This window comes from Aquila chrysaetos, chromosome 23, assembly GCF_900496995.4.
Source record: "Aquila chrysaetos chrysaetos chromosome 23, bAquChr1.4, whole genome shotgun sequence".
NCBI classification, from domain to species: Eukaryota; Metazoa; Chordata; class Aves; order Accipitriformes; family Accipitridae; genus Aquila; species Aquila chrysaetos.
Window position 1 is genome coordinate 2,400,851 of NC_044026.1, and position 26,053 is coordinate 2,426,903.

At 40.1% G+C, this 26,053-nt stretch overlaps 1 protein-coding gene across 7 annotated transcripts in view; it reads left to right on the forward strand.

Annotated features, from left to right (window-relative positions):
* The first annotated feature begins 40 nt into the window (after positions 1 to 40).
* The window catches only part of MCF2L (MCF.2 cell line derived transforming sequence like), a 159,297-nt gene continuing 133,284 nt past the window's right edge, over positions 41 to 26,053 (forward strand). For 6 of the 7 annotated variants that reach the window (XR_003921235.1, XR_003921236.1, XR_003921237.1 and 3 more), the window contains exons 1-5: positions 71 to 149; positions 3,864 to 3,968; positions 5,298 to 5,360; positions 9,254 to 9,452; positions 23,588 to 23,710. Coding sequence is in view for 4 of the 7 variants with exons in the window: in XM_029999269.1 (XP_029855129.1) it covers positions 5,349 to 5,360; positions 9,254 to 9,452; positions 23,588 to 23,710 (334 nt within the window). In the remaining 3 variants the exon portion in view is untranslated. Of the gene's footprint in view, positions 150 to 3,863; positions 3,969 to 5,297; positions 5,361 to 9,253; positions 9,453 to 23,587; positions 23,711 to 26,053 lie in introns of all 7 variants that reach the window. The other variant, XM_029999270.1, reaches the window with a different exon arrangement.

Consider the following 26,053-nt stretch of genomic DNA (forward strand, 5'->3'; position numbering starts at 1 on the left):
CCCTCCGGCTTCGCGGGCGGAGCCCCGCGGCGCCTCCTCCGCACTGCCTGCCGTCCACGCCGGTCCCGGGGGGAGGCGCTGCCCCACTCGCCCGGGCGAGCTGTTGAGTGGCGGCCGCGGCCACCTGGTCCTGCGGGCAGGGCGCCGAGGTGAGTGAGTGAGTGAGTGGAGGCGGGCGCCTCACGGCCCGCGGGCGGCACCGCACCGCTCGCCCCCGGGGGAGAGCCACCATCTTGTCGGGGGAGGCAGCGCTCCCCCGGGGGCAGAGGGTGGGGAAGCCCCCCCCGGGGTAGGAGGACAGGCGGGCCGGGCCGGGCCGCGCCAACCGGCTCTGAGGCGTGCGTTGTGGGGGGACGCGCCCGGTGCCGCCGAGGTTCTCCTCAGCGGGCACCGGCGGTGGGACTTTGCCGCTGGTCAGCGGGACCCCTCGGTGGGGGCTTTGTGGTGATGTGTGTGTGGGGTCTCTTTCTTTTTTTGCTTCCCCCCCCCCCCCCTCAGTTTCGGTGGGGATAGGTCCGGGCTGGGGGTGGAGGGGGAAGCGGAACAAAGGCAAGCACGGTAACCTGTCTGAAAACGAACGAATAGATCAAGAAAATGTGGTGGGCGCCACGGGATGCCCTCTCCTCCCCCCGGGGGGGGGCTGCCCCGCCGCAGCCTGCCCGGCGCTGTGGTGGTGCGAGCGGGGCTTGTGCTGTTGGTTTTGTAGTAGATTAATTAAGCATCCCGGAATCGCAGAAACAAAGCGGTCCCCTGGTATGAAGAAGATGTTTTAGATGCGGGGTTTCGTCGGCTGGTGGTACCTGCAGTGGTTAATCACACAGGCTGCAAAATAGGATGTTTCTGCCGCTTGTGGTGTTTATTTACTCTTTGTATTTCACTGGGGCCCGACTATTAAAATAAATCAGCCAGCTGCGTTGTCTGTAGATTTGTTGGGGTTTTTTTTACTTCTGTTTCTTTTTGTCTCTACAAAAGGAAGGAGACTTAAGTGTTTGCAATCTAAAAGCCAGAAAGAAAGATTTGTTTAAAGATATTTTTAGCTGAAAACCTTGAAAAAGAATCTAAAACTTTATCTTGATAGACTTGGCAATAGATTTGCTCTTGCAAACCCTTTATTTCATTTTTAAAGCCAGTCTGATTTAGCAATTTCAGAATGACTGAGAATGTGAATAGTAAAGGCTCGGAAAGCAAATGAAAAGAAACCAAATTTATTTTCTAAAAGATCTCCTATGGGTTGCCTTTTTATGACAACCTTCAAATGCTTTTTGGAGTTTGTTAGTACGCATACAGCCTTTCTGGCTTGGGGAGTGGAACAGTCAAAATAATGTTGTTCAGTAGCAGGGTCTTTGTTTATTAAATGTACTTACCCAGTGCAATTTTGGTTAGCATAAGGAAAAATAAAGAATACCATTCTAAACAAAAGTACACATCTTGTCACTGAAGTAGGAGGGGAGAGGAAAAAATTTGATTTGGACCCTAATTCCAGAAAGTGCTAGAGCACATGCCTAATAAAGGCACAGCCGTTTTTGTACTTGAAGTTGCGTGCTATTTCTTGTGGTTTGGGCCCGGCTGCTACAACACAACCCTCTTTTCTGTCCTTGTCCCTTCTGTAGGGAGGTATGGGCTGCATCCACACGATTTTTCTCTGTTGGACTTTGAAATTCTTGTGTTTCAGATGGCTTCCAGAAGTGATATGCTTCACTGATTCAGGACTGGGCTATACAAAGTAATTGCAGAAGTTGCATGGAAAGGCTTTTTTTTCAATGACAAAGATGTCTGTGAAATCAGTCTTGAATGCAGCCACCTGTGTGCACTGTTGAGGCTTTGCAGGAGCTTCAGAATAGATACCAGGTTTAATCATCTTAAAATGTACATCTACTTGAAACTTTTAATACAGTACTCCTTTCAAGACGGAAGTTGCTGTCAGTTGCTATTTCTAACAAAATTACCCTGCTGGGTAAATCCATAACAACTTCATGGGGAAGTATTCAGCATAGTAGTTACTTAACAGAAAATTAAATCCCCAATAGATCAGAAGAGAACTTACCTCTTCTTTCCTAAAGGGTCTCCTTCACCTTGCACTTCTGTTCAGCGAATTCTGCAGGCACAGGACATTGGCAGTGTTCTCCATCTCAGTCGGCAGGCGGTAGGGAAGGTTTCTTGAGCTTTAGGAAACCTCAGCCATGCTTTTTTCCCCATCTGTGTTGTGGTAAAAGGCTGAACGCTGAAGCTACGAATCTTGAGGGGGTTTTTATGGGTTATTGCAAAATGCTTTTGATCTGTGACAAGCTGGAGTCGGGAGGGAGGAGGAAGAGAAGGAACTTGTGGAGTAGATGTTCTGTGAGCCCTTTGAAACTGGACACCTATTATATGTTTGTCAGCAAGTCGGTGGGATGAAGTGACCCAAGTGATCTGTCAGAGACCTGTGTTCTCTAAGCTGAGGAAAGCATGTACTCCTGTTATATGGTCACTGAACAAAGAGGCTTGTCCTAGAAGCTTTCTTCAGAGAAAGGTCTTTGACATTCCAAGTTCTGATTTCAAGAGAAACTGCTAATATTCTAATGCTTTTTTCCATGATAAATAAATTAAAAATAAACTGAACGTGCCATGTATTCAGTGACCTTCAGAAAGTAGCATGTATTCTGCTTCTTTCAACTGAATTAGTCGAGGAGTTAAGATTTGCGTGCTTGGCCATGGGTACCTCTGAGTTAAACAAATGGTATTTGCATAGTGTCTTCATGCTGGTGGCATTGTCTTGTGTTTGTCATGGCTTTGCATGTGCAAGAGTAATGCATTGGTGAGGTGGGAGTTTGGGTTTATCATGAGAACAACTTGAATAAGGGGAGATTTATCAGCCCCTTAAAATAAGGGGTCAAGCATGTAACCACCTCATTCTCCACGGGATGCTGCATAGCACTATCAGATTCTATTGCGTTTCAGGCTTAATTTAAAAACTAAACCTAGCTTGTCATTCTTTGGGGTCTTGAGAAAAATCTCTGAAACACGATCCGAGTGGAAACAGATACAGACTGTGAACAGTTAAAGAGATGTAAACTGCTCTCCATGCCACTTTAGAGGATACCATGTTCAGGCCAGTATGATTATTTGATTTCTCATGGATGGAAGGAGAAATGAGTGGGAAAGAAAACTTCGACATGTGGAGGCAGCATGAGGGGGCAGGAGGAGAAGAAATTTAGATACCTAATTCCAAAAGCTCAGTTTTCAGGAATGTAGGTGGTTTGGTGGGAGTTTTAAAGACTAAGGAAATTATGCTTTTGCTAATAATGATCTCTAGGCAACTAGAATTCTATAATATGGTGCTTTTCCCACATTTACATTAATACTCCTCAGTATATTATTTTCTTTGGTTATAGTCACTGAAAATAGGGAAGGTCTTTCACTCACCATTAGACATGAAGTTTGTACAAAATGGGCAGCAAGCCACTTTACAAATCCAATACCCTCTTGAAGTTGAGGGCCTCTGTTTTTTCCTGTGGTGGATCCAAAGTAGAAATAGCACATGTATAAGGTCCAGATATCTGAAGGACTTGAGATGCAGCTCAGCTTAGGAGGCTTGCAGCTGGTGAGGGAGGAGGAGGAACTTCTGGCTTTGTCCATACCTCATTTCATACCTGCAAGAAGCTGATCCCTTGCCCTTGTGTTCTGCTCTGATGGTCTGTGGGCAGCTTGGTGTACACCGGGCTTGTAGCTCTGAAAAGGGAGAGAGAATTTGTGTACTTGAAGCTATTCCTACGTGCAGAGTGGTGTAGGCAGGCAGCAGGGAAGGTTGCTTGAGTCTTGGGAGAACTCAGCTACCCTCTGTCATGTGTGTATGTTTACCTTTTTTTTTTTTTTTTTTTTGTTAGATTCTTAAAATATGATGCATGATCCTGGGTTAACTAACAGAAGATAAACTTTTCTTGTGTGGCGGAAGGAGGAAAAAAGACAGCTAAGGGACTTAATTTAAACTTGTAAGTGTTCCTCAAAAGACAAGTGGCTACCTATAAGATGAAAAGTTGAATAAATAAGAAAGCATTTCTCTTAAGAAACACATTTGATTTTTTTTTTCCCCTTTCTTTGAAGAGGACTCAGTTTAGCTCTTGCTAAATAGTCTTGCAATTTCTTTGAAATTATTATTTCCTACATAGGTCTGTTGATGATTTCTAATGCTTTGTGAAAGGCTTTTAAATAAAAAATGAGAACATTTATCTTGAAGGACTACTTAGTACTCAAGTTAAATGTTGATCACAGTAAAGCTCCAACTGAGAAAAAATTTAGTCTTTAGATTGATTTTGGCTTAAATCATGTAAGGGTATTCTACATGCCCTAGAGAGAGGTGAGAATGTCTGGGGCTTTGTTGCTGCTGGCTTTTTTTCCCCCATCTTTCTGAACAAAATGTGAAAGGACTGGGGGAGGGGCAAGAGTAGAAATACAATATCTCCATAGGCAGAGCTTGAGTAGTTTAATAGGCTTTACTAAAATCCTAAAATGCTTTATTGTTTTTATTACATGACTCATTCTTTGTGACACTCTCGGTAATGTGTACAAAAGTGGGACTTTTCATCATACAAACTCAGGTTCATCCACAATTGCCTTGGGCTCTCTTGAGTAAATGTGAGGGGATGATGAGCCTCAGGAGACGTGCATCTCTCTTATTGCAGTGAATGCTGAAGGCACATGGGTCAAGCAGGTTCTTAACTTAGACCTCTCAGTTTAATGTCTGAATTTAGGTGGGAGGAACCTGGGCTATAATGTATGTGTCTTGCCTGTTTTGCACTTTCCCAGCATATCGTGCAATGGAAAGAATGACTGGCCAGTATTGCAGAGGATAAAAATTGGAAAGAATGCTGCAGCCCAGATACATGCACTTAAAATAAGATTCTCATCAGAACAATATTGACGGGTTTAAATATCATTCAGTGTATTTTAATCCATTCTAAAATAAATTAGTTAATTAGTACTATAAATTATGTACTATAAATTAGTTAATAGTTAATTAGTACTATACAGACATTGGTGTCCAATTCAGTCCAGTTCTCCTGCAGAGACCTACGAGGTACACGGATGAGCTCTTACTTTTTCAGCTGGACTCCACTATCACTGTTGATATGGGCGTACTGAGCTTGGTGAATTGCTAAGTTTAAGCCTGCCTGTTCAGGCTGGATAACATATTAAACAGTTTTTCAAGAGCATTGGAATAAGGTGTCATTGTGTATATTGAAAATAAGGGTGTGAAATCTTAGTAGATGCTAAATTAGGACCAGTTTTGCCCATGTAAATACATTTTTTTTTTTTTCCAGTGACTTAAATGGAGCAATGATGAAAGCATGGTGAGACGCTGCAGTGATTAAATGCCGAGTGAGGTAATTCACAGGACAATCTGAAAATATCAGACAAATGATCTTAGAAGTGAGATGCATTTAAATGTTTGTATTATACCTGACTAGAAATAATGCCTTGCCTAAATAACCAGGGAAATAGCTGAAGAAATTGCACTGTGTGGCAGCAGCAGAGATCCAGTATAATAGGGTATCGACTCAGAGCAACAGGGACCCAAGGAGTCAGGTTTAACTGCCATGATGAAGTGGTTGCAGAATATCAATTTAAGTTGCTGAGATAACTGTATGCCTTAATAATTATCTTCAAATGTAACCAGATTACTTAACTACTCCCTTTGCAGTGCTATTCTTGAATTAAAGGGGGCTTTTGGGTGGGAAACTGAAGTAAATTCAGTGAAGTGTGTGTGCAGATTGAAATAGAAGGACTCTTGCTTTCAAAAACTACTCTTTTGTCTGAATTTCATAAGCAATGGTTCAGAAAGCGTTTGCACTTTAATTAAGAAGTAGTGTGGAGTGCTATGTAATAATATTGCATATTACTTCTTCATATTGCATATTAATGCATTCCTGGCCCCATAGGTAATTACAGTTTCAAAGCTAAGATCTCATCCATTTAGCGTGCTGTCAGACCTTGCAGACGAAGCACACAGCGTACCTAATTGTTATCAGAATAGCTGGCAACTATTTGTGGTAAATGGGGGGATGGTGACCCCTACCTGACGTTCCCTCTGGAAGTGACTGGCATCACAGGGATGAGAACAGAGCTTTTATATGGGGACTGTGATTTCGGAGTGACCTGTTACACCTACTGTGTTCTTGGAGACTTTCCCTCCTTCCCAGCCTAGGGCACATGCCAAAGCTGTAATGTATCTGCGCCTGTTTTCATACAGTGGTGAGGAGCTATCACATTTGTCAGATGTACTCTGCGCAGTCCCACCTGTTCCTGTGTGCTTTGCTGTATCCCCATTAGAATTATATTTTGATAAACTTTACTGAGCTGAGAAGCGGGTCTTTATCTGAGTTTGCGTGAGTTGTACCTTAATAATTGGTGTCAGAGAGCAGCAAGAGCAGGACTGCTGCACAAGAGGGGCCGAGGCAGGAGCCGAGGGTGGCCCTGGCACAGACTCGCTGACCAGGACACTGCTTGCAGGGTCTGAGCGCCAGAGCTGGGCGCTGGTAACAGGCTCCTCCAGCCGTCCCTGACCTGGTGAGCAAGGAACCTGGTCCTTGCAGGGGGTCCAGTCAGGAGTGAAAGGATCCAGAGGCAGGACTCAAAGCAAGGCTGTGATGTAGACCTGCCCAGGGGACAGGGCTGTGGACGGGCAGGCCAATGGCATAGCTTAAGTAGGGACGGAAGGCCTCGGGCTGAACTTGGGCCGACGGGTAGAGGTCCTGGCTGAGGCTGGTTGGAGCCAGTGAAGCCTACTAGTGCCTTCAGGCCCCGATCCAAATTCTGCCCTTGCTTTTCTTTGGGTATTTCACCAACTTTGATGTCTGCAATCTGGTTTAAAACAGAACAGAAAAACCCAAACCCACAAGCAGGGTGGGTTTTAGCATGCAAAACTGAGATTCAGGAGCAGTTGTTTAGACCTGTAAATGTCAAATGGAGGTTTCGGTCTTGGGGGGTTTTTTTTCTTGGTACATCAGCCTAGTTTTTTATGCTGGTTGAGGGCATTAGTTTATCTTTGGGTGTTTTGAAATAATAAAAACTATTTGTACCTGCAGTATCATTGCAGAGATCCAAGTGCACGTATACCTGTCAGGGATGCTGTGACTATTTGGAACGTTTTACGTTAGCTCTTAAGACAAAAGAGTATGTTGGGGTTTAGGGTTTTTTTTTTTTCCCCTTCTTTTTTTTATGTTTTCCTTTTTATAGGTAATCTTGGTCAAGTCAATTTTGTGAATGTCTCTGCAAGTTGCCTCTCTTCATGAAACTATGAAAAACATATGTAGTGATTATGTCTCAGCCCTCCCATATTTTTTTCCCCAACTTCTTTGCCCTCTGAGTTGCTGAGCTGTTGGCTTAAAGACTTAAGTCCACATTACTGTTCTTAAAATCAAAATAAAGATGATGAGTGGGTCAGAAAACTAATTAATTAAAGTAGGATTAAGGTCATAAATGTGTGTCTCTAACTGCATATTTGGATATAATTATTTCTGGTTATCTTCAGGAGTTTCCATTCCTTAAGGAAAGGCAATAAATTAAAAATTTATTCCTAGAGTAATTTGCTGACTACTGAAGCATAGATCCAGCTGCTTTTCAGTTCACCTTGCACAGGAGCAAGGGAGAAACTACTGAAAGTTTTGGGGATTTCTGTCTCCTTCAGAGGAGACTTTCCCATCTCTGCCCTGATTCTTGGGGTAAAAAGGAGAATTTCAGGACAAGAAAACTTTAAACTTTGCTAAGTGGCTTTAAGAAGTAAAATCTATTTATTTAATGTCTCAGGTGTAAGGGTAATAGGAGGAACCCCCCCCCCCCCCCCCCCGCTCCCACAGAACTAAAAACAACATTAAAATGCTATGAAATGCTTCTTTCATTAAAACCCCCATGCATGTGCCTCTTAGGTACCTGCGTGTGCACGCTTGTGCCCATGGTTGCATGTGGCATGTCAGACAGTTGCAGAGGCAGATGCAGTTTAAAAGCACATACTATGTACTACATAAATTATTTAAGAGCAGCGTGTGCTTTAGTACAGCTGTAACTGTTTGCTGCTGCCTGTGTGACAAGGAGTATGTGTGCACTGAACCTGTTGGGTTTGGCAACTATAGAAAGAGTTGAGCAACTGGCTTTTAACTCCATTACCTGTCCTCTGACAAATGTTGCAAAGCCTGGGAACAGGCAAAGAAAGAATTGAGGAAACTTGGCAGTATGTTGGCTAAAATAAAACAAAATTACTGCCTTTAAACTGGGAAGAAGATGCACCTTGCAGTAGTATTTGAAGAGTGTTTTATCTGGAAATCCTCTCCTCTGTTGAAGTAATAAGTGACAGAGAGAGTACTTTGTCCTTCATGGGTGATTCCTGGGAGATCTAATGCTAAATAATGCAGGGGTCTTTTTTTGGCTGTTTCTAAACAGACAACCCTTTTATATTAAGAAGGCTTTTTAAATGGAGTTTACTTTCTTCAGGTCTATAAAACTGCCACCTGCAGGTGTTTAAGAACATGCTTGCTCTCTTACCTGTAAGCACAAATAAGCGTGGTAATTAGCTCTATCTAGGCTAAAGGAACTGTTGCCCCTTTCTGCTGCTCAGGAAGAGGGCAACCCTGAAGGACTTGGGTACTGTTTCACAAACCAAAGCATCTTTTCTTCCTGCCACGTTTCCAGAGTCAAGTTTTCCTTCAGTTAATCTGTTTATGAAAATTTCAAAATGTAATTTCAGCACCCCACATCATGGGAATCATAGTATCTTATTCTTTTTTTTCAATTATTATTATTTTATTCTTACATTATTTCACTTTTTGACAGTCCATGTTCTGGGGTGTTCTTTCATCTAGTTAAACGGGATTTCAGAAGGTACTTTTAAGATAAATATTGACTTGTCTGAAAATACAGAGTGATACTGATAGTTTTTGCCTTTATGCAGTTGTTATTAAGATCATATGTAATTTGATATTGGCATATTGTTTGGGGTTTTTTGTGATTAGCTCCCTGACCTATGATACAAGCATTTTGAGAAACTACAGGGGACTTGTGAAGTTTGTATTTTGGGTACAGTACCCTGGATGGCTATTATGAACTGCATATGATACCATAAATGGCTATTATGAACTGCATATTTTTCTTTAAATAAATTCAAAGATATGGTAATCTATATGTAACTGTCAATCTTAACATTATTTGAACCTTTTCTTTCAAGTAGCTAGGGTTTTTTTTCTTACTTGCAGAAAATGATTTTCTGTTTGTTTTTAAATTTCAGAAATCAACTTACAGCATTTTCATGTCTGACTACTGGTATTGGAGGTTGATCCCGTGCAAAGAAACTGGAAGCTGCAACTGTTTTGCAAAAGCCAACCAGTCTAATGAAGAGAAAGAAGAAGATACAAACCATCAGGTTGTGGTGTCAGATATCATGCAGCTTGTGCGAGATAAGCAGGAGGTGCCAGAAAGCACAGCAGGTGAGAAAAATATAGTATATTTTGAAAATTATCCAGCTGGCTGCCAAACTCTGTTAAGAGGAGGACTGATGGCTTTAAGAATTTTAGCAATGGTGTCTCACCACTAGCCATGAGAGTAGGGCAGGGAATAAAGGAAAAAAAAATAAAGGAAAAAGTAAAGGAAAAGCTGACTATTCACTTGGAGGAGGGTGATGTCACCACAAAACCAAACATGTAGTAGCAGCCAGTGAAGAGTGAAGACCTTTACTCGGGAGGACTGATGCTTGTTATAAGAAATTAAAGTAATTCCATAAATTAATTGATTAGCAAAAAATAGTCATCCCGGAGAAACCTGACCTACCTTCCTACAGTTTTAAAATCATACTCTACAGAAACTGTGGAGAAGCAAGTAAAAAATACCTTTGCACCTCATCATATTGCTTTTGTTGCTGTGGTCCGTAAGCAGAAAACTGCAGTGAGTGCTAGTTTATAGTTACAGGGATTAAGAATACATTTTTTCCTGTACTATCTGATCTTGTATTTACCCATGCAGGAGGTTGTTGCATTCATATATGAACTATATGAGCTTTGCGTTGGTACTAGTGCAGATGGACTACAATTCTAATATTTGATTAGGAGTTGCTAACTGGTCTTTATTAACACATCTTCATTTCGTTAAATACATTTTTAAATAGCCTCCTAGGTAATTAAAAAATACCTACACATATTCATGCAAACCTCTCCAAGCTGGAATGATGATGCAAAACCGGAAAGGTGAAATTCACTAAAATGCAGGTTTGCATTTAATACACAATTACAAGGCAGGATATGACTCCTTTGTCATAAAAGAAAAAATGCTCATTCTTTCAGCCTGGATGAGCTAAGTTGGTGCTACTACAGAATGATTCATATTCTGCTCGGGCTTAACAGGAAGTAGTTATTAGAGTAACCATTTTATTTATGTACTAGTGAGGTCTCAGCCTTAATAGGAGGTTTCTTTTGAGGGCAACAAGTAAAGATGTAAAAAAAACCCTGCAGAAATGCCAGAGGAAGATGTCAGGATTGGTCAGAGGGTTACAAAATACAACTTCTGCGGAAATAAGGAGGGCATATCTAAACTACAAGAGAAAACAGAAGGGAGAGCACACATATTCTGACTTTCTAGTGGAGATCTTTGTAAGTTATGGGAGAAGGTGGACATCTGCTTGTTTTTATTTCCTTGTTGTCCCTATCTAATAGAATAAGAACAAGAAAATGTGAACTTGATTTCTGCAGAGAAGATTTAGACCTAGTTGTGGGGATAGCTAAACAGACTGCTTAAAGACCTTGTGCAGTCTCTAGCATGTTCTTAATGAAATCTCTAGTGAAACAAACCACTGCTGTAGGTGAGCTAGGTGTACTTGATTCCATCTAAGTGCTTTAAGCTAGGCTAAGAGATTTCAAGAAGTTTTTTTAGTATGGTGCTTGTGTGTTGGAGGAAGAAACAAACAAGTCCTGGGAGGGGCAGGCCTGGAGTACGAAGTCAGAGGAAAGCTGGTTCTGTCTTGTGTCAGCTGGAGGATTTTAAATGGGAAATTGCTACTCCTCCTCTCCAGAAATTCAGGGGAGAGCTGTGTTAGGTTCAGAGTAAGATGCTTGTGTGTTATCTGTTGATGTAACAGTGAATCAAGGGTTGACTGGTTGATCTACAAAGGCAGCTTGATAACCTGCACAGATCAGAATGGAAGCATTGAAGGTGGACCAGGAACTGAGTGTATATACATACTTCATAGGCATGGGACTGCCTATAGTAACCTGCACATACTTGGTTATGCTAATTTCACATTTTAGCTGTGGCTGCTGTCCTTCTGTCACTGAAGTCCATTTGAAAGGAATATGAGGTTTCGTGGAAGAAGTTCTGGACTAAGTTTCCTGGCCGGAGATTTTTCATTGAGGATTGCATCCATGCCTGGCTTGACAGCTGAATTGCAAGCTGTTAATCAAAACTGAAAAGCACCTGATAATACTCTTTATGCCTGGAAAAAGTGGGACGTAGTTTTCAAAAAAAGTATGTTTTCTTTCGACTTAGAGGAGAACAATGTGTAGACTGGGAAAGGAGCTTTTCCAGAGCCAGGCATGAGAAACTTGGTTGCAGATAATTTTCTGGTAAAGTTACTAAACTTTAAAACTAAATTTAGTATGAAAGCTCTTTCTGTGTCATAACTAATACTATTGTTAGTATTGGGGATTAAATGAATCATTGTGTTTGTGGCCATTTTATTGGGTTTTGATTTTTAATAAATTATTGCTCTTAATTGATGCAATCTGCATGTTAATATTTTCTGACTTTATCAAGGGCCTGCTAAAAAGAATCTGCTCTGAAAAGAACTACAGCGGCATAACATGGTGAATATTTAAAATGGGCAATTTGTATGTTGGGTATGTGGTGGGATGAGCAGTTATTTTGCTCTAGTTCTAATACTTGTTCAAATACTTAGTTCAGGAAAAGAAGCAAGTATTTTTGTGGTTGGTAAAGAAAGCCATAGTACCTTGTTCTGTGAAGCTAAGCCTTACAGTCTTCTGGTGGGAAAAGGCAGAAAGAAATGCTGCTGTAGAAAATAAACTCCAGCAACATTGTTGGAGTCTTTTCCCTTCTCTATTTTCGGCTTCTGTAAGCAAATGTGAGGGGTCTTAGTCTCTCAAGCAGACTAATAATACTGTAGGATGGAGAGCATCTTGTTGCTCTTAGTTAAACCATATGTTGCTGAAGTTTTAATGCCTCTGTTCCCTCCCCCTCCCCAGGAACTCATCTTCTATGCTATTGATACTATATTAATAGCAATATTTTTACTTCACTGTTTTCCTAGAAGTTGTAATTAAGATCAGGTCTTCATTGTGTCTGTGAGTTTATACACAGAGAGAACATTTGCATCTTGGAAGGCTTAAAAGCAATAGATGAAGGAGCATGCAAAATTCAGCTTGAGGGAGAGCACAACTGAGATGGAAGCATGATAACGTCTGACCAACTTATGTGTGCTCTTGTCTCATTTCAAATTGTGTGTGTATAATACATACTTCTCCCTCTTGTCTTTAGAAGAGGCTGGAAAATGGAAAGATCATGGAGAAAGGATGAAGGTGTGGAAGACAGTCATAAGTCTAAAAAAAAAAAAAAAAATTAAAAATCCAGTATTTCTGTATTTTGTCAGTGCCTGGTATGTTGTTCTACCTGTTTGGAGTTGGACTTCAGGAGGCCTGTTGACACAAGAGCAATGTTTTGTTTTGTTTTTTTAATGTGGCTTTTCTGCTCTGGAGATTGTCCCCTCCAAATGGTTGACACCTTTTCTTTGCTTGTTTGTTTTTTCCTCTGTTCAGTTCAGATCTGTTTGGAGTATAATCACACAGGGTTTTTTAGCCTCCTGCCATGATGCTGAAGCAATAGGGAAGCAGAGGAAACCTTTTGTGGTATCAAGATTAGCTAGTGTTACATCTTGGGAACTGTAATTGCTGATGTTGTAGCAAACAGCCATGAGGGTGCTACAGTCAAAGCTTTTACAAAAGTAAGGGGACTATCATGACTCTGCCCAAGTGCTGAGGAATTCAAGGATACAGATGACTGCTGACTGAAGTCTCCCTTGTCCAAATTTACATGAGAAGACACACTTCATGAGTAGAAAAATCTTTTAAACCATTGTAAATTATAAAATGTGTGTCTTTTTACCATTTTACATGATTGTTGGGATTTTTGCGTGAGAAATTACAAGGCAGCTGAGAGGACAGCTGAGTGACTGGGATATGCCAATTCTAACACTTGTAACAGTGCTGCAAAACACAGCATCAACTGTTGCACTCACAGGCACTTGAAATGCTCACCTGTTACATTCACATGCTCTTGGGAAGAAATGTGCTTAGTATCATCTCAAAGCGTTAAATTGCATTGTTTTCCATACATAAACACCTTTTAGGGACTGCTTAGTGGCATTACTGAAGCTGACAGCTCTGACTGAATTGTATACCTGCTACAACATCACTGTCTGGAACAGTGTGGTCAGGTTATGTTATCAGGACCATTGATGACTCATCACCCACATCAGTGTGGGGGGAAAAACCAACATGCTGTCTCTTAAACACTTGTACATCCTGGTAACTCCAGTTATACTCTGAACCCAGAGTATAACTTCAGTTATGCTCATTAGCCCCTTGCTTCCAGTAGTCACAACTGTATAAATGTGAGATTTCAGTAGTAATGTACGAGGGAAATATTGTAGGCGTTCATTGTTATAATAATTATACTGTTTCAAATTAAGTGACTTTTCAGAAAAACAATAGCTAATGCTGTTTGGATCAAGCCCATTCTATTCCTTGATGTCTACATATACAACCTTTTAAAAATCTTAACTAAAAAATAAGAAACTTTAAATGATCTCGTAAAAGCTGCTTTTATTGGTAGCTGAAAGTGTGCCAGTGCGTTTTTGGGGAGAAGTCCTCCATTTATGCAATATATTTGGAAAGTTCCTTGATTCTTGGAGCTGTTTTATATTCTCTGAGAAGCTTTATCATACTCAATATTTCACTAGAATTTTAATTTTGAATTGCAAAGCTGTGTACATTACAGTATACCTCAAGTAATAACTTGATGAAAAGCTTTTTTTTCAAGGGATTACTTATAAACTAGATTAATACAGCTAGCAGGTATATGTAGAAAATGAGGCTATGAATATATACCAAATATTTTTGATTTGAGGTTGTTTGCATACTCAAAAGTAAAATTAAAATGTCAAATTAAGACCAAAATTTGTGAGGCAGTCGGAGATTTCTTCTGTGTTAGAATTCCATATGCAGCAAGACTGCTTTTCTCATGGGAGTGACAACAGTGTGCTGTCATCTGATTAACATTGCTATGTCTTCTGTGGGGTGAAGATGGCATTATAGACTTCTCAGCCTGTCCCTGCAGATGCTAAATAGCCCATGACCTTTTTTGCCTTTAAAAACAGCCAAGTAGGGCAGGAGTCCCTAAGCTGTAATACTTGGGATTTATTTTCTTTTTTATGAACATAGAACTGGGATCACCATAACTGTTGGCAGAGAAAAGTATTTGTTTTGCTGTACACTTCTCTTTGCTTGGTGGCAGTGGGTTGTCCCTAAAGGATGGGCTGGATTTTACTGTGGGAGCTTTTAAGTATACCCCTGCTGAGCTTTCCGTTTGGTACTAGTAGTTTCATTGATGTGAAGTGCATGTCAAAGTAAGATATAGCAGATATTACGTGTGCACAGTTAGCATTTCTCGGTGTTCGAGGCTATTTGCTTGCAGTGGAACTCAATTTCATAAGTAAACGTCCTTACAGATGTTTACTGGCTGCTCTAGGACTTGTATCAGTCTCAGCACATGTTTGAGCCAATGTTTTTATGTGTTAGTTAAAAGTGCTGCTTTTTATTAAAACTGAATTTCTACTGAAGGAATTTGGCAAATTCTTATGAGTTTAACTCCTCAAAATGAGACACATTTAAAGCTAATTGGAATAATCTAACAACATGGAAAGGAGAACCTTTGCATTGTAAACCTCATCTGTATTGTGTTGCTGCTTCAAGTAACAGAGCAATGAAATCCCAGCCTGATTAAAATCAGTAGGAGTCTTGTCAGGATTTTCGTCTTAAGACTTTTAAGCTGTGCAGGTTAACCAGCCTCTTAAATGAAATTAATATTAAACATCTTACTCTAATTCCTTCTTTCCTGGGAATTACAGCAAATATGGAATATATAAAAATAACTTCTTGTTCAGCTAGTAGCATTCAGTTCAAGAAGTTAGAGCAGAAAAGCTCCATTAGTATAAAAAGGCATTGCCAGCTAAAAATGAGCTATGGAGTGGTATTTCAGTAATGTCAGCAATAAAATTCAGAGTGTGTGTGTGTGTGTGTTTGTATGCGTGCATATATATATATATATGTCTGTAATTTGGTGCCACATTTGATGAATTTTCAGTTCAACTGCTGTTTGCTTTCCTACCTGTGTGGGTATTTCATATAGTAACAGAGAAAGAATGCAGCTTTAAAAAAAAAAGATGACATTTTCAGGAAATGGTGCTGCCTGAAATTACTCTTAGCCTTTATTAACTTCTAGTCATCTTTTTTCTTTTTCGGTTTTTTTTTGGTTTGGGTGTGTTGTTTTGGTTTTTTTTTTTTTTTTTTTTTTTTGGCCAGGCCATTAAGGTAAAGTTGAAGAACCAATGGTACCATCTGCAGCTATAGTGAAGGCATGAAAGCATTTCTAATTTTTCTTCAAAGTTCCCTGAACCCAGTTGGGAAGGATTTTAGGGAGATGTTCCAAGTGCTGCATGCTGCAGTGGCTTATACTGATCCATTGCAACTTTTAATGGTGTATAGGTGTATTGGAGATACCTTTGCTGCATTGTTGCAGTTCGTTCTACTTTTTCCCTGTTTTCTGTTCTAATAAGCAGCTCAGCCACAGCATTTGTTATTTTGTCCCTTTCTATTCTCCCATTTCCTAGAGAGTATTTTGCTTTTCAGAAAGAGTTTGGCCGGGGTTCCTTGTTAGCTGTGAGATCACATGAACCTGGGAGGTATAGTGGGAGCTCTGCCAGCCTGTCTGCCTTCATTTTGCTGCCTGTTTTCTGTGCTCGGAGTGCTCCTTGCCAAGGGAGAGGCAAACACCAGTAATCTGTACAAAGAAGCAAGGGCTTTTTAAGATTAAGTTGAGGGAAGCTACACCTGCTTTGTTCTGCGTAGAGTTCAGAACACTTTCATGGTAAGATGGGGTGCGTGTAAACTGAAATTTGGAGTTTCCTCAAATAGTGGCATTTTTATGTTGCATAGGCAGGTATGAAATTACTCTCTAGCAACATTAAGCCAGTAAAAGTTAACACTTTCTTGGGTTTATATATTTTAATATTATGTAGTTATAGATGTCCTTTTGTTTATAATCTATTTGGAATATATAGCCATTTAATCAGAAGAGAAAGCAGTAACATTTAGTTTATTATGAAAATTAATAGCTTTTGTGATACTTCTGAATGTAATGAATCTTTCTCTTTTGATTTAAATCATGCTTCACTTTTCAGATATTCTCCATGCAGTATGAAACATTAGAAACTTGCTGAAACTAAAGTAGGAAAGCTTTGTCAATTCTGTTTAGTCCCTGACACAAGTACCTTTGTGCTTTTGGTGCCTCAGGTGGCTCCAAAGAAATTTGGAAAAGTGCCTAAGCAGCAGTGTAATTGAAATTCAGGAGGGGTTACACGTCTAACCTGTTTAGGCATTCTGTAAATCCCATTTTTCAGCATATCTTTGTAAATCTGCTTGATGATAATATCTAAATAGGAAAAAACAAACTCTATTATAGAAACTCGCTTATTCTTCTGACAGGGTAGTGCATGACCTTAAACATCTCATGCCTCCAATGTGCCTCCCTATGTAATGAAGAGCAGTCGCATGGCAAGTTTAGAGTTCTTCCTTGCTTGTTGCCTCCTCTGCTTCTGTAATGGCAGACCGCTTGCCGGATTTGGCACTCACTCTTAAGGCCGTGGAGAAGTTGTGAAGGTAAACATTAGGTCTTGCATAGGTACAACAGAAGCCATCTGAGCTACAAGGTTTCACATGCTGCCTTAATATCATTTCAGTGTCACCTACACGTCTCTAGGGTAAAAAGTGGTGGGTTAGATTGACTCACTGGCTTCCAGCTGGATGGTGTGTCATGGAAATGAATTGCATTGTCTCTGTTCTAGCCAATACCCAGATTAGATGTTGGGTTCGGTTGTTGCCTCTGGCTCTGAGGAATTGCTCAGGGCTGTTTCATGCAAATGCACAGATTTGCTGGTGGTAATCAATGCACTCTCTTTAAGTTTTAGAAAGTCAAACCATCTCTACGTGGGAGTAGGGAGCTTTGATAACAGAAATATTGGAAAATAATGAAATAAATAAATTTAAGGGTTTTTTCAAGTCTATTTTTGCATTTTGCTATAGCAACAACAGCTGTTAATGTCCACGAGTAAGGTGCATAAAAATCTTCCTGCCGCTGAAAATAGCTGTCTAGGAACTCCTTTTGTTCATTATTCAGAGGTAGAAACTGCTGACTAGATGCATACTGATATGTCTGGGTTTCTTTGCTGTTGAAAACTGTGCCATTTTAGAGTTGACTAGAATTGGTTAAATGGCCAACTATCAAAGGAAAACCTTTTCCTCCAGCTAAAAATACTGTGTTTGTTTTAACCGCTAGAGGCTAAAGAAAGTTTATTTAATTTGAACATACAATTTAAGTTACTTAGTGAGCAGTTTTATTTTCTCAGCTCAGCTTATCAGATCTGTTTAAGCCTATTTGTTGATCATAAGGTACATTAGAAAAATTGTGATTCTTTAAAATTATTTGTTGCAGATAATTAGATTATTGCTTGTAATCTTAAAATGTCATCTAAACTAATTATTGAACAGATTAATATATTTTCCATTAACCATTAGTAAACGACTTTATATAGAGAGAGGAGGGAAATAAATTTGATAACGCATCTGGAGTCTGTCAGTTTAAGCTTTCTGCTGTCAAATTTGTGTGACCTGTTTTGCAAAGGCTTACCCGGGGAAATGTACTTTTGCTAATTACTAAGTGTGTGGAGGGAGGAAGGGAAGGCTCTGTGGTAGCCCTGCAGCACGTGTGACTTCCATCCAAGAATCATCTTGGGGGAAAAACAGCTACACTGAAAATGATAGATTGAGTGGAAAATAAGCTGCTTGGGTTTAACTGCTGCCAAGACCTATCCAAAAGGTGAAGGTTCCAGGGAAACCACATCAGTGTTGCTTCTGCTGAGGTTTCTGTGAGGTGGGGAGCAGGTCCTTGAAAAAACAGGCAGTCTTGCCAGCCACTTCTGTTTCTAGTAAGGTGTGTGGATACATGCATGATGTTGTGTATGTGTAGAGAAGTATTGGGGACCTCTGTAATGCTGTCAGGACTTGCCAAAAAATCCAGTTGGAACAAGGCTGATGCGCCTAGAAGCAGAGTCAGCTCCCTTAATGCTGCTGAAGGCCTCTTCACTAGCACTCTGTGTGTTGAGGACAGGTTTTTTTCCCAGGAGAAATCCTAGAAGGTTCTTTTTCCACATAGGCAAGGCTTGCAGTCGGAGGAGTGGGGGGAATAATACAGCAAAAATGCCCCATTACACATGTTAAAGGAGCTGGTTTACTTTTTTTTGCCTTCCCTATTACTGCTTATTTTGAGAAATGCCTCTCATTTTAGAACGTATAGTGTATGTTCTAGAACTATACTATATAGAAATTTGCTGTTCCATCTGTGTGCTGTAGTATGTTTTTGTATATTTTCAGCTCTGAGCAATAGTACGATGTGGGGTGTATTGCATACCCTGACATATTTCATTCCACAGAAATCATCTGTGCCTGCCTTTTTCACTGTTGCAAAACACAGTTGCATAGGAAGGCTATAAATGATGTTCTAGAACATATCACAGTGGTGTACGTGTGTGCAGCCAGGACCGGTTCCAAAGGGAGCAGCTGGGTTGTTTTCTCGTTTTACCAGCTAGTGGGGTTCCAGCAGGGCTGCTGGGCTCGCTTTTGTTCACTGTACTGCAAAGGAAAAGGCTCACTAGCAGCACACAGAAGAGAACAGTGCTAATGTTCGGGGGACTTCAGTAGTGTTTAGGTGTTTAAGTCCAAGAGGGTGTCCCTCATTATCTTTGTAATTCCTTCAGTAGTTTTTCTGGTGAGGACTGAGCTACCTGGGGTTGATGGGTCCCCTTGACTTTGCCCAGCTCTGCTGCCTTCTTGAGAAGGCTCTCTGCAATTTGGTGTTTGCCATGCTCTTCAGCTGCTACGTGTGCCCAGTACTCACCTTGCTGAGCTTCTCAAAAGGTAGGATGGTCAGCTTCATACAGGCTGGATCCAGAGGCATTGGGGCTCCCGACATACGTCCTAGCGAAGTAATTGGAGCACTTGCCCAGAAAAAGAGAGTGCTCTTCAGTTTCTTCCTCAGCCTAGAGGACTGGGTGGATGCTCAGCCGACCAGCTGCTGGGCTCTTCCTGGGTGAAGACACTGTCTTGAAGGAGTCAAGATTCACTAGACCAGAGGGGGTGGTAGCAAGGGGCAACTTGGTTACCTGCTGAGTGAATGAGGCCCTAACTTGTAAAATGGGAGTTTTGAGTTTTGCTCTCTGTTTCCAGTAGCATTTATACATCTAATAAATAATCGCTTGATATGTGATCCATAATCAGTGCTTGGAGCAGGGATCCTGTTCTCATCTGATTGCATTTTAAAAGAAGGAATTGTGTAGGTGTCGAAAACTGGGCAAGGGCTGGGATTGTGAGCCCTGATCATGATATGTGCCTTTCAGCAGGCAGATGAAACACCAGTCTCTGCAGAAAGAGGGATGGAGCTGAGCTTACCCCTCTGTCATTGTCTTTGGTTTGGTTAGATGGAGCCTGCCAGGAATGTAGATTGTCCTGTGTCCCTCTCACAAGGCCTCAATTCTTCTTGTGCTCTACTTAGGGAATTTAGACTCTAGTAGATTCTATTATGGAAGGCAAATGCTGGGTGTCTTAGGCCAAAGTCCTTTGGGATCCTTGTTCTTAACATTTAATAGGTCCACATGTGATCATCTTGTTCTTTGTGAAGTTGTGAAGAACTTCTGCTTGGTGTGATCTGGCTGGTTATTAGTTACTGCTGTTTGGTTGGGTTTTGGTTTTTGTTTGTTTTTTTTTTTTTAAATCTGTGTAATTGTTAAAGAGAGAAAATAAATTTAAAGAGCAAAAGCTGTATAATAAACTTCTTCATTGCATGAACTTGAAAATTGTTTGAATGCTTTTACAGGCAGAATTCCTGTCAACTGGTTCTGTTAGCTCAGTGTATATAATATTCCTAGAAGATGTAATATAAATATGTTGTCTCCAAATGACAACCAGAAGTCATTGCTATTCTTTTATCCATCTTTTTGTTGGGATCGTTTTCCTTTTGGAGGGTCGGAGTAGAGAGCAAATGCCTATTTAAAAGTTTTGTTCCTTTCAGTTCTGGTTTTGCAGTGACTGGGATGCAGAGATAGATGCTGTAAGTATTTTCTGCTACTGTGCCTGGCCCTTTAATCTCTTTTAAGAAATTGAATCTTGCCCTTCCATGCCCAGTAGATGTTGCTGTTGAATCAGTAACACCAAAAGGGGACAAGAGGAAAATATCTTTCAGACCTCAAAGTATGGTAAATATTCTGGTATCTTATCCAGAGAAAAGAGGTCTAATTAAAAAAAAAAAAAAACAAAAAAAACCAGTGCCCCTAATATTTTCATTTATATATATCTGCTTGAGAATCTACAGCATAAATGAGAAGTAAGCATTGTGTGTGTAACTTTGAGTTGCAGGTTTAATGTCCTGTGGAAGAGCTGCAGGGAAAGAGGATTTTGTATGTTGCATCTCCATTATGGTTTTACTAAATATTTATATTTTGTTCTCTCATCCTAAGAAGCATAAATCCTGTCAGTCATGGTGATAGCTCTATAGCACGATAGAATTTTGCAAAGCTATGCTATATGGTAAGAATAGGCATTCCTGTAGCCTCTCCAAGTCAGCATTGTTCCTTGGAGCTGCGGCCTTGCCAAGTTGTTGGAGCACCTTTTAGGATGAAAACCCATGATACAGGGTGGGTTTTGTTTGGTTTTATTGAAGGAGACAAAGCAGGGGAGGCAGGTCACTTTGGGAGAGGAGACTGAAAGAGGATAAAGAGGAAGACATTTAAAGGTGACATGCTTCCTTTAGCAGCACCTGTTAACTAAGGTTATGTGCAGAGGAAGCTTTTTTAAAATTATTTTTTAATGCAGTCTGGTCTTCTAACAGAGTTTGAGGAATAATTTGTTATTGATCAGAAAAAATGTGTGAATAAAATATTGAGTAAACAAGTAATCTCACTGCTGAATTTTCTTCCCTGTTATATGGGAAAACATCTGCAGCTATTGGTTTCCTTGGAAACAAATTCACTGCACAAGCTAAATGCACTGTACTGAGCCTCTCAATTTTACTGCATTTGAGAAGAGTTTAACATGCACACTTGGACCTTTTTACTACCTTTGTTTCTCAAATGCTGTGTCATTTATGCTGTTCTCACATAAAACACCTGATCAAAGGAGACGTGCGACATGCTTTGGATTCTGGACAGAACAAGAAAGGTTGGTATTTACAAGCTGAAACATGGACTCTGTGTGTGTATATATATATTTACTTACAGCATCTAGTTTTCTGAACACTTATTTTTAAAGTCTTGCCTTTTAAAGCTCAATGCTATTGTTTGCATATTGCTGCAGTCTTAGCTGTTTCTTGGAGTTGGAGATCAGAGAGCTGCTGAAAGGAATTGCTGGTACATTTGCCTCATAATAGGATTTTGGCAGGACGTTGGGTTTATTTGTAGTTTATTTAAGTAATTCAAGATGGGATACATATATGTGTTCTCACAGATTAGTATTTTTGTTCTGGCTGTGAGAGGAGTATGATTTCATATATTGTGTTAGAAGATTTTAGTGATGCTTATGATTAGCTTCAACTGTTCAAGCCAAAACCAAATCTGTGCAACAGTGTGGTTATGTAATTATATCAGGAAGAATTAATTTAAAACTTACTTGCATTATTGTACTTTTAACAAAGCTTCTCTTTCTTAGGAAGTATTGCATAAGAATTTGATTGGGTTTTGGCCAGTATGTTTAACATAGCTTCGTGTGTGTACCTGGGTCACAAGGACATGAGGTGGAAGCCCCATTTATGACTGTTTCTGTTAATAAAACAAGTTCCCATCTATATTGGAAAAATAACATATAGTACTGAGAAGACTACGCTGTATAGAAAAACACTTAACCCATGTTGACAAAACATTGGCTGTAGCTTGTCAAATATTATAGAGACATCTGGCAGTGATTCCATGGTGGGATTGCTTGCTAAAATAGGCTTTAAAATGTTTCATAAACTCCTTTTCCTCTCTAAAAGGAGACAGCTGTTCACATGAAATGACATATAAGTTTAGTCACTAGGCCCTTTGCATTTGGGATTTTATTCATGAGTATTAAACAACTTTTGAATCTAAGACCTTACTGTGTTTCCTCCCACAGATAATGTTGCCTGTCTTTGCTGAGGTATAGCTTTTTAAAGATTTCTCCCTTTAGAAAGGACTTGAAGTGAAGTTTTAATGGATTTTCTTTTATTACTATTAGCTTTGGATGCTCTAAGTTACTAATATTACATTAGAATGGTCCGTGTGCTCTGTGTGTACAAACTGAGCCTATTTGGGGATTGAGGAGGCAGGGAGAGCAGGCAGATACTCTCTTTTCCATGAGAAACTAGTCTTCAGTTTTAAATACTCTTTTGCAAATGTACAAAAATATTTACTTTATTGTAAAGCAAACAGTGCAGTTCCTTGAACAGCATGCTGCCTAATCCCATGAAAGCAATAAAATTAAAGTTAAACCATCTAATAACATAACTACTTCTACTTTTTGAGAGCTGTTTGCCTGCAACCTGTTACCACACCACTGCTAATTACTCTACAAGACATCCTATTTGCACATACATGTGACAGTGAAGAGAAATCTGATATTTAGAAAGATGAAGTAGGATAACAGTTTTTACAGGAAACATTGTGTTATGGAAGGCTTTTGGGTAGTTAGAGAATATCTGACCTCTGTATTTGATAACATTATTTCAAACATTATTTGCTAGGTTGTTTATTTTTATGCATTTATCTGGTTTTACCTAGTACAACCTTCCAGCCAAAGTTAGTGATTTTTGCTTTTGTAGCAGGTGATCCTAGCAGTGGCAGATCCAACCATACTAATAACCACAGATGCAAAGGTGACTATTTCCTTAATGCCTTACTGTGTTTCTCTGAAGGGCTGGTCAAGATCTTGAAGGAAGTAAATGGCTCTTAAGGGGATGCTAATACAGATCAGTCTCTAGGGACCAAAGAGATTGTTCTCCTTTCGTGTGTGTTGGTGTGGTATAGCTAAAGTTTCAAGTCAGGCTTTCCAGTACGTGGTATCTGGCATCCTCAAGCCTCCTCTATATGCTGCCCTTTGGTATTGCAGCTTTTAAATTACATTTGGTAATTCTAGCCTCCCTGTTCTCTCAGCTGCTCGTCTGTGCTCTGCTGGTGCATTGACAGCATTCATCTCTGAAAGTGGTCTTCCTCTTGGGTACACAGGTGGGAATGGTGAAGAGGATCAAAACATTCTTCTTCAGAGATCCAGGCATTGCCATGAAGCATACAGGAACATGACTGGAGACTGGTCCATTATACATCTGCTGTCTTGGAAAGGGGCATATGGTACCATAATTCTTTCTTTCTTTGAAGTCCTTTCCAGGCCTAACACCCTGGCAATAATGATGCAGAAGCGTTTTATGCTATGACAATTATATGACCATGTGTGATGAAATAGTGTGAGATGCTGGTTTTTGTCTGACACATTCATTTATTTTTCCTTTACTTTCTTGGAAATTTTTGTGTACTTCTGAATTTTTTTTATTAAGTAATAATTTTTTTCAATGTTGTCATAAATAACATCTGACTGGAGCTGAACCAAAACTGGCATTGTAGATATGCCCTTTGAATCAGCACATCCAAGTTGCACAACTGTGTTTCAGTAGGCATTCAGCTGTTAACCTTTTGAAAGGAACTCAGTGCTACGGTTCAATCTTGATGTGGTAGTTTACATCTGATGAGTAAATGCAGATGGGTAAGTGGCAGAAGTGCGGCACAGGACAGCACTGATGTTCTGAGCCTCTAGGGAGGAGCTGGCAGCTGAAGGAGTGAGTCATTTTCAGCCTGTTGAAATTGCTCTTCTAAAGAGAAGAACTCTGAGAGCAAAACTTTGCAGAAAGAAACTTGAAGAACTTGAGAAATGGAAAGAGTAGAGAACCCGAAATTTTGTGGAAATCTCACTTCAAACTTTGTTTAGGTCTCATAAAACATGACATAACTCAATGAGCAACAGAACTCAGTGCAAGAACAGTGTGATTACAAAGCAACTGTTGAGAATACCAGTGTTGAAGATATTTTGGTGCAGCAGTTGGTACATCCTGGTGGTTATTAGTTACCAATAACTGTGCAGCTGACCTGACAGCATTGGATAGGGTTGGAAACAATGAGTCTCATGAGTTGGAATAAGAAATGCTGTACTGTGCTCTGGGGATGAGTGTCTCTGTGAGCCTGTCCCTCTGTGTTAATCTTTGTGGATTTATGGAGTGAGCTCTTGGTTGCAGTTGCAATTGGCTCAACTCAAAAGATGTTTTTTAAAGTATTCAGACATTATAAAGCTTAAAAAATTATTTGAAGCCCATGCAACCTCTTATGTGTAATAGGTGGTTTGTCAAAAAGCACTTTTTTACTGCATTTTAAAGGCAAAGAAAGTGAAAATAAACAGCATTGCATTAAGCTTGTCACTGACAAAAGAATCCTTGTTATGGATTGGAAATAGCTGTAGAGTGAAGGAGAGAAAATAAGAGAAACCAACAGCAGTACATAATCAAAATAACCAGGAAATGTATACATGCATGCTTACATTTTTCTTTCAAAAGCAGTAACTATTCAGTACTGTGGTCCTTTAAGAAAACTAACAGCAATACTTTCAGAAGCCTATTAAAGCAAAAATTCAATTCTTTCTGTTTCAAGAAAGCATGAAATGGTGGTTTGGATGTGGCTTACAAGGTAAAGAAGCCTAGATGACATTTTCCTTTCTGACAGCTTTACCATAATGAAGGCGGAGAAAGTATAAAGAAGAGCAGTCGTTTTCCCTCATCTACTGAAGTATTGTGCAGGCCAGCTCCCAGGAAAGATCAATTTATTTGGCTAGTAACATCTTCTGTGAAGAATGTCAAATGTGAAAAAAATGATGGGATCTGAAAATGTTCACTATTTCATATTCTAATTTAAAAAAACCCCAAATAATTGTGAACTGGACATAGAGATTTTTGCTTTTCAAGAAGTGAAAAAAGTTGCAATTGTCTGCAAAAGCCTTTTTTTTCAGAGACTTTTTTTTTCCCCCCTACCTGGAATCTCCTGCCACTTTTGACAAGATCTGACCTGGTCTTTCTCTCCTGTATTAAGCATCCATCAACACAAATAACCAGACTAAGAAAATAATGCTATTTTATTTACTGAGGATTGTATGCAATAAAATAGATGGGGGAATTGGCCTGTTAAGGAAACATACACAGAGAAGTTTTCAAGCTTTGTTGTGAAAGACACAAAGGTACCATTGAAGGACCTGCAGTCAGGGTGAGTGTTCTGCAGCAAGACTGAGATCTCGTTTGGGTTTTGGCCTCTTTGGCTGCAGGCTAAATACCCTTGTGGTTGTTGGAAATTATTTTCCTATTCCTGGATGTTTTTTGAGACTTCTTAAATTTTCCTGTTCTGCATCAAGACAAAGCCAACTCCTTTAACAGCGCTTGGGGTGCAGTCCAGGAGGGAGGCCAGCACCCAGGGCAGAATAGTAAGTAGCCTTGGGGGGGACATGTCTGCTGGAGGTGGGCAGCTTAGCCAGACCAGTCACAAACTGCGTTTTCCCATGTCCTCAGTGCGTTCTCTGAGTATTGGACTATTTCCTTTTCTGAAAAGGGAAAAGCTTTCTGTCACCCTAAAGCTCCAGTGGATGCTACATTTTAAAAGATG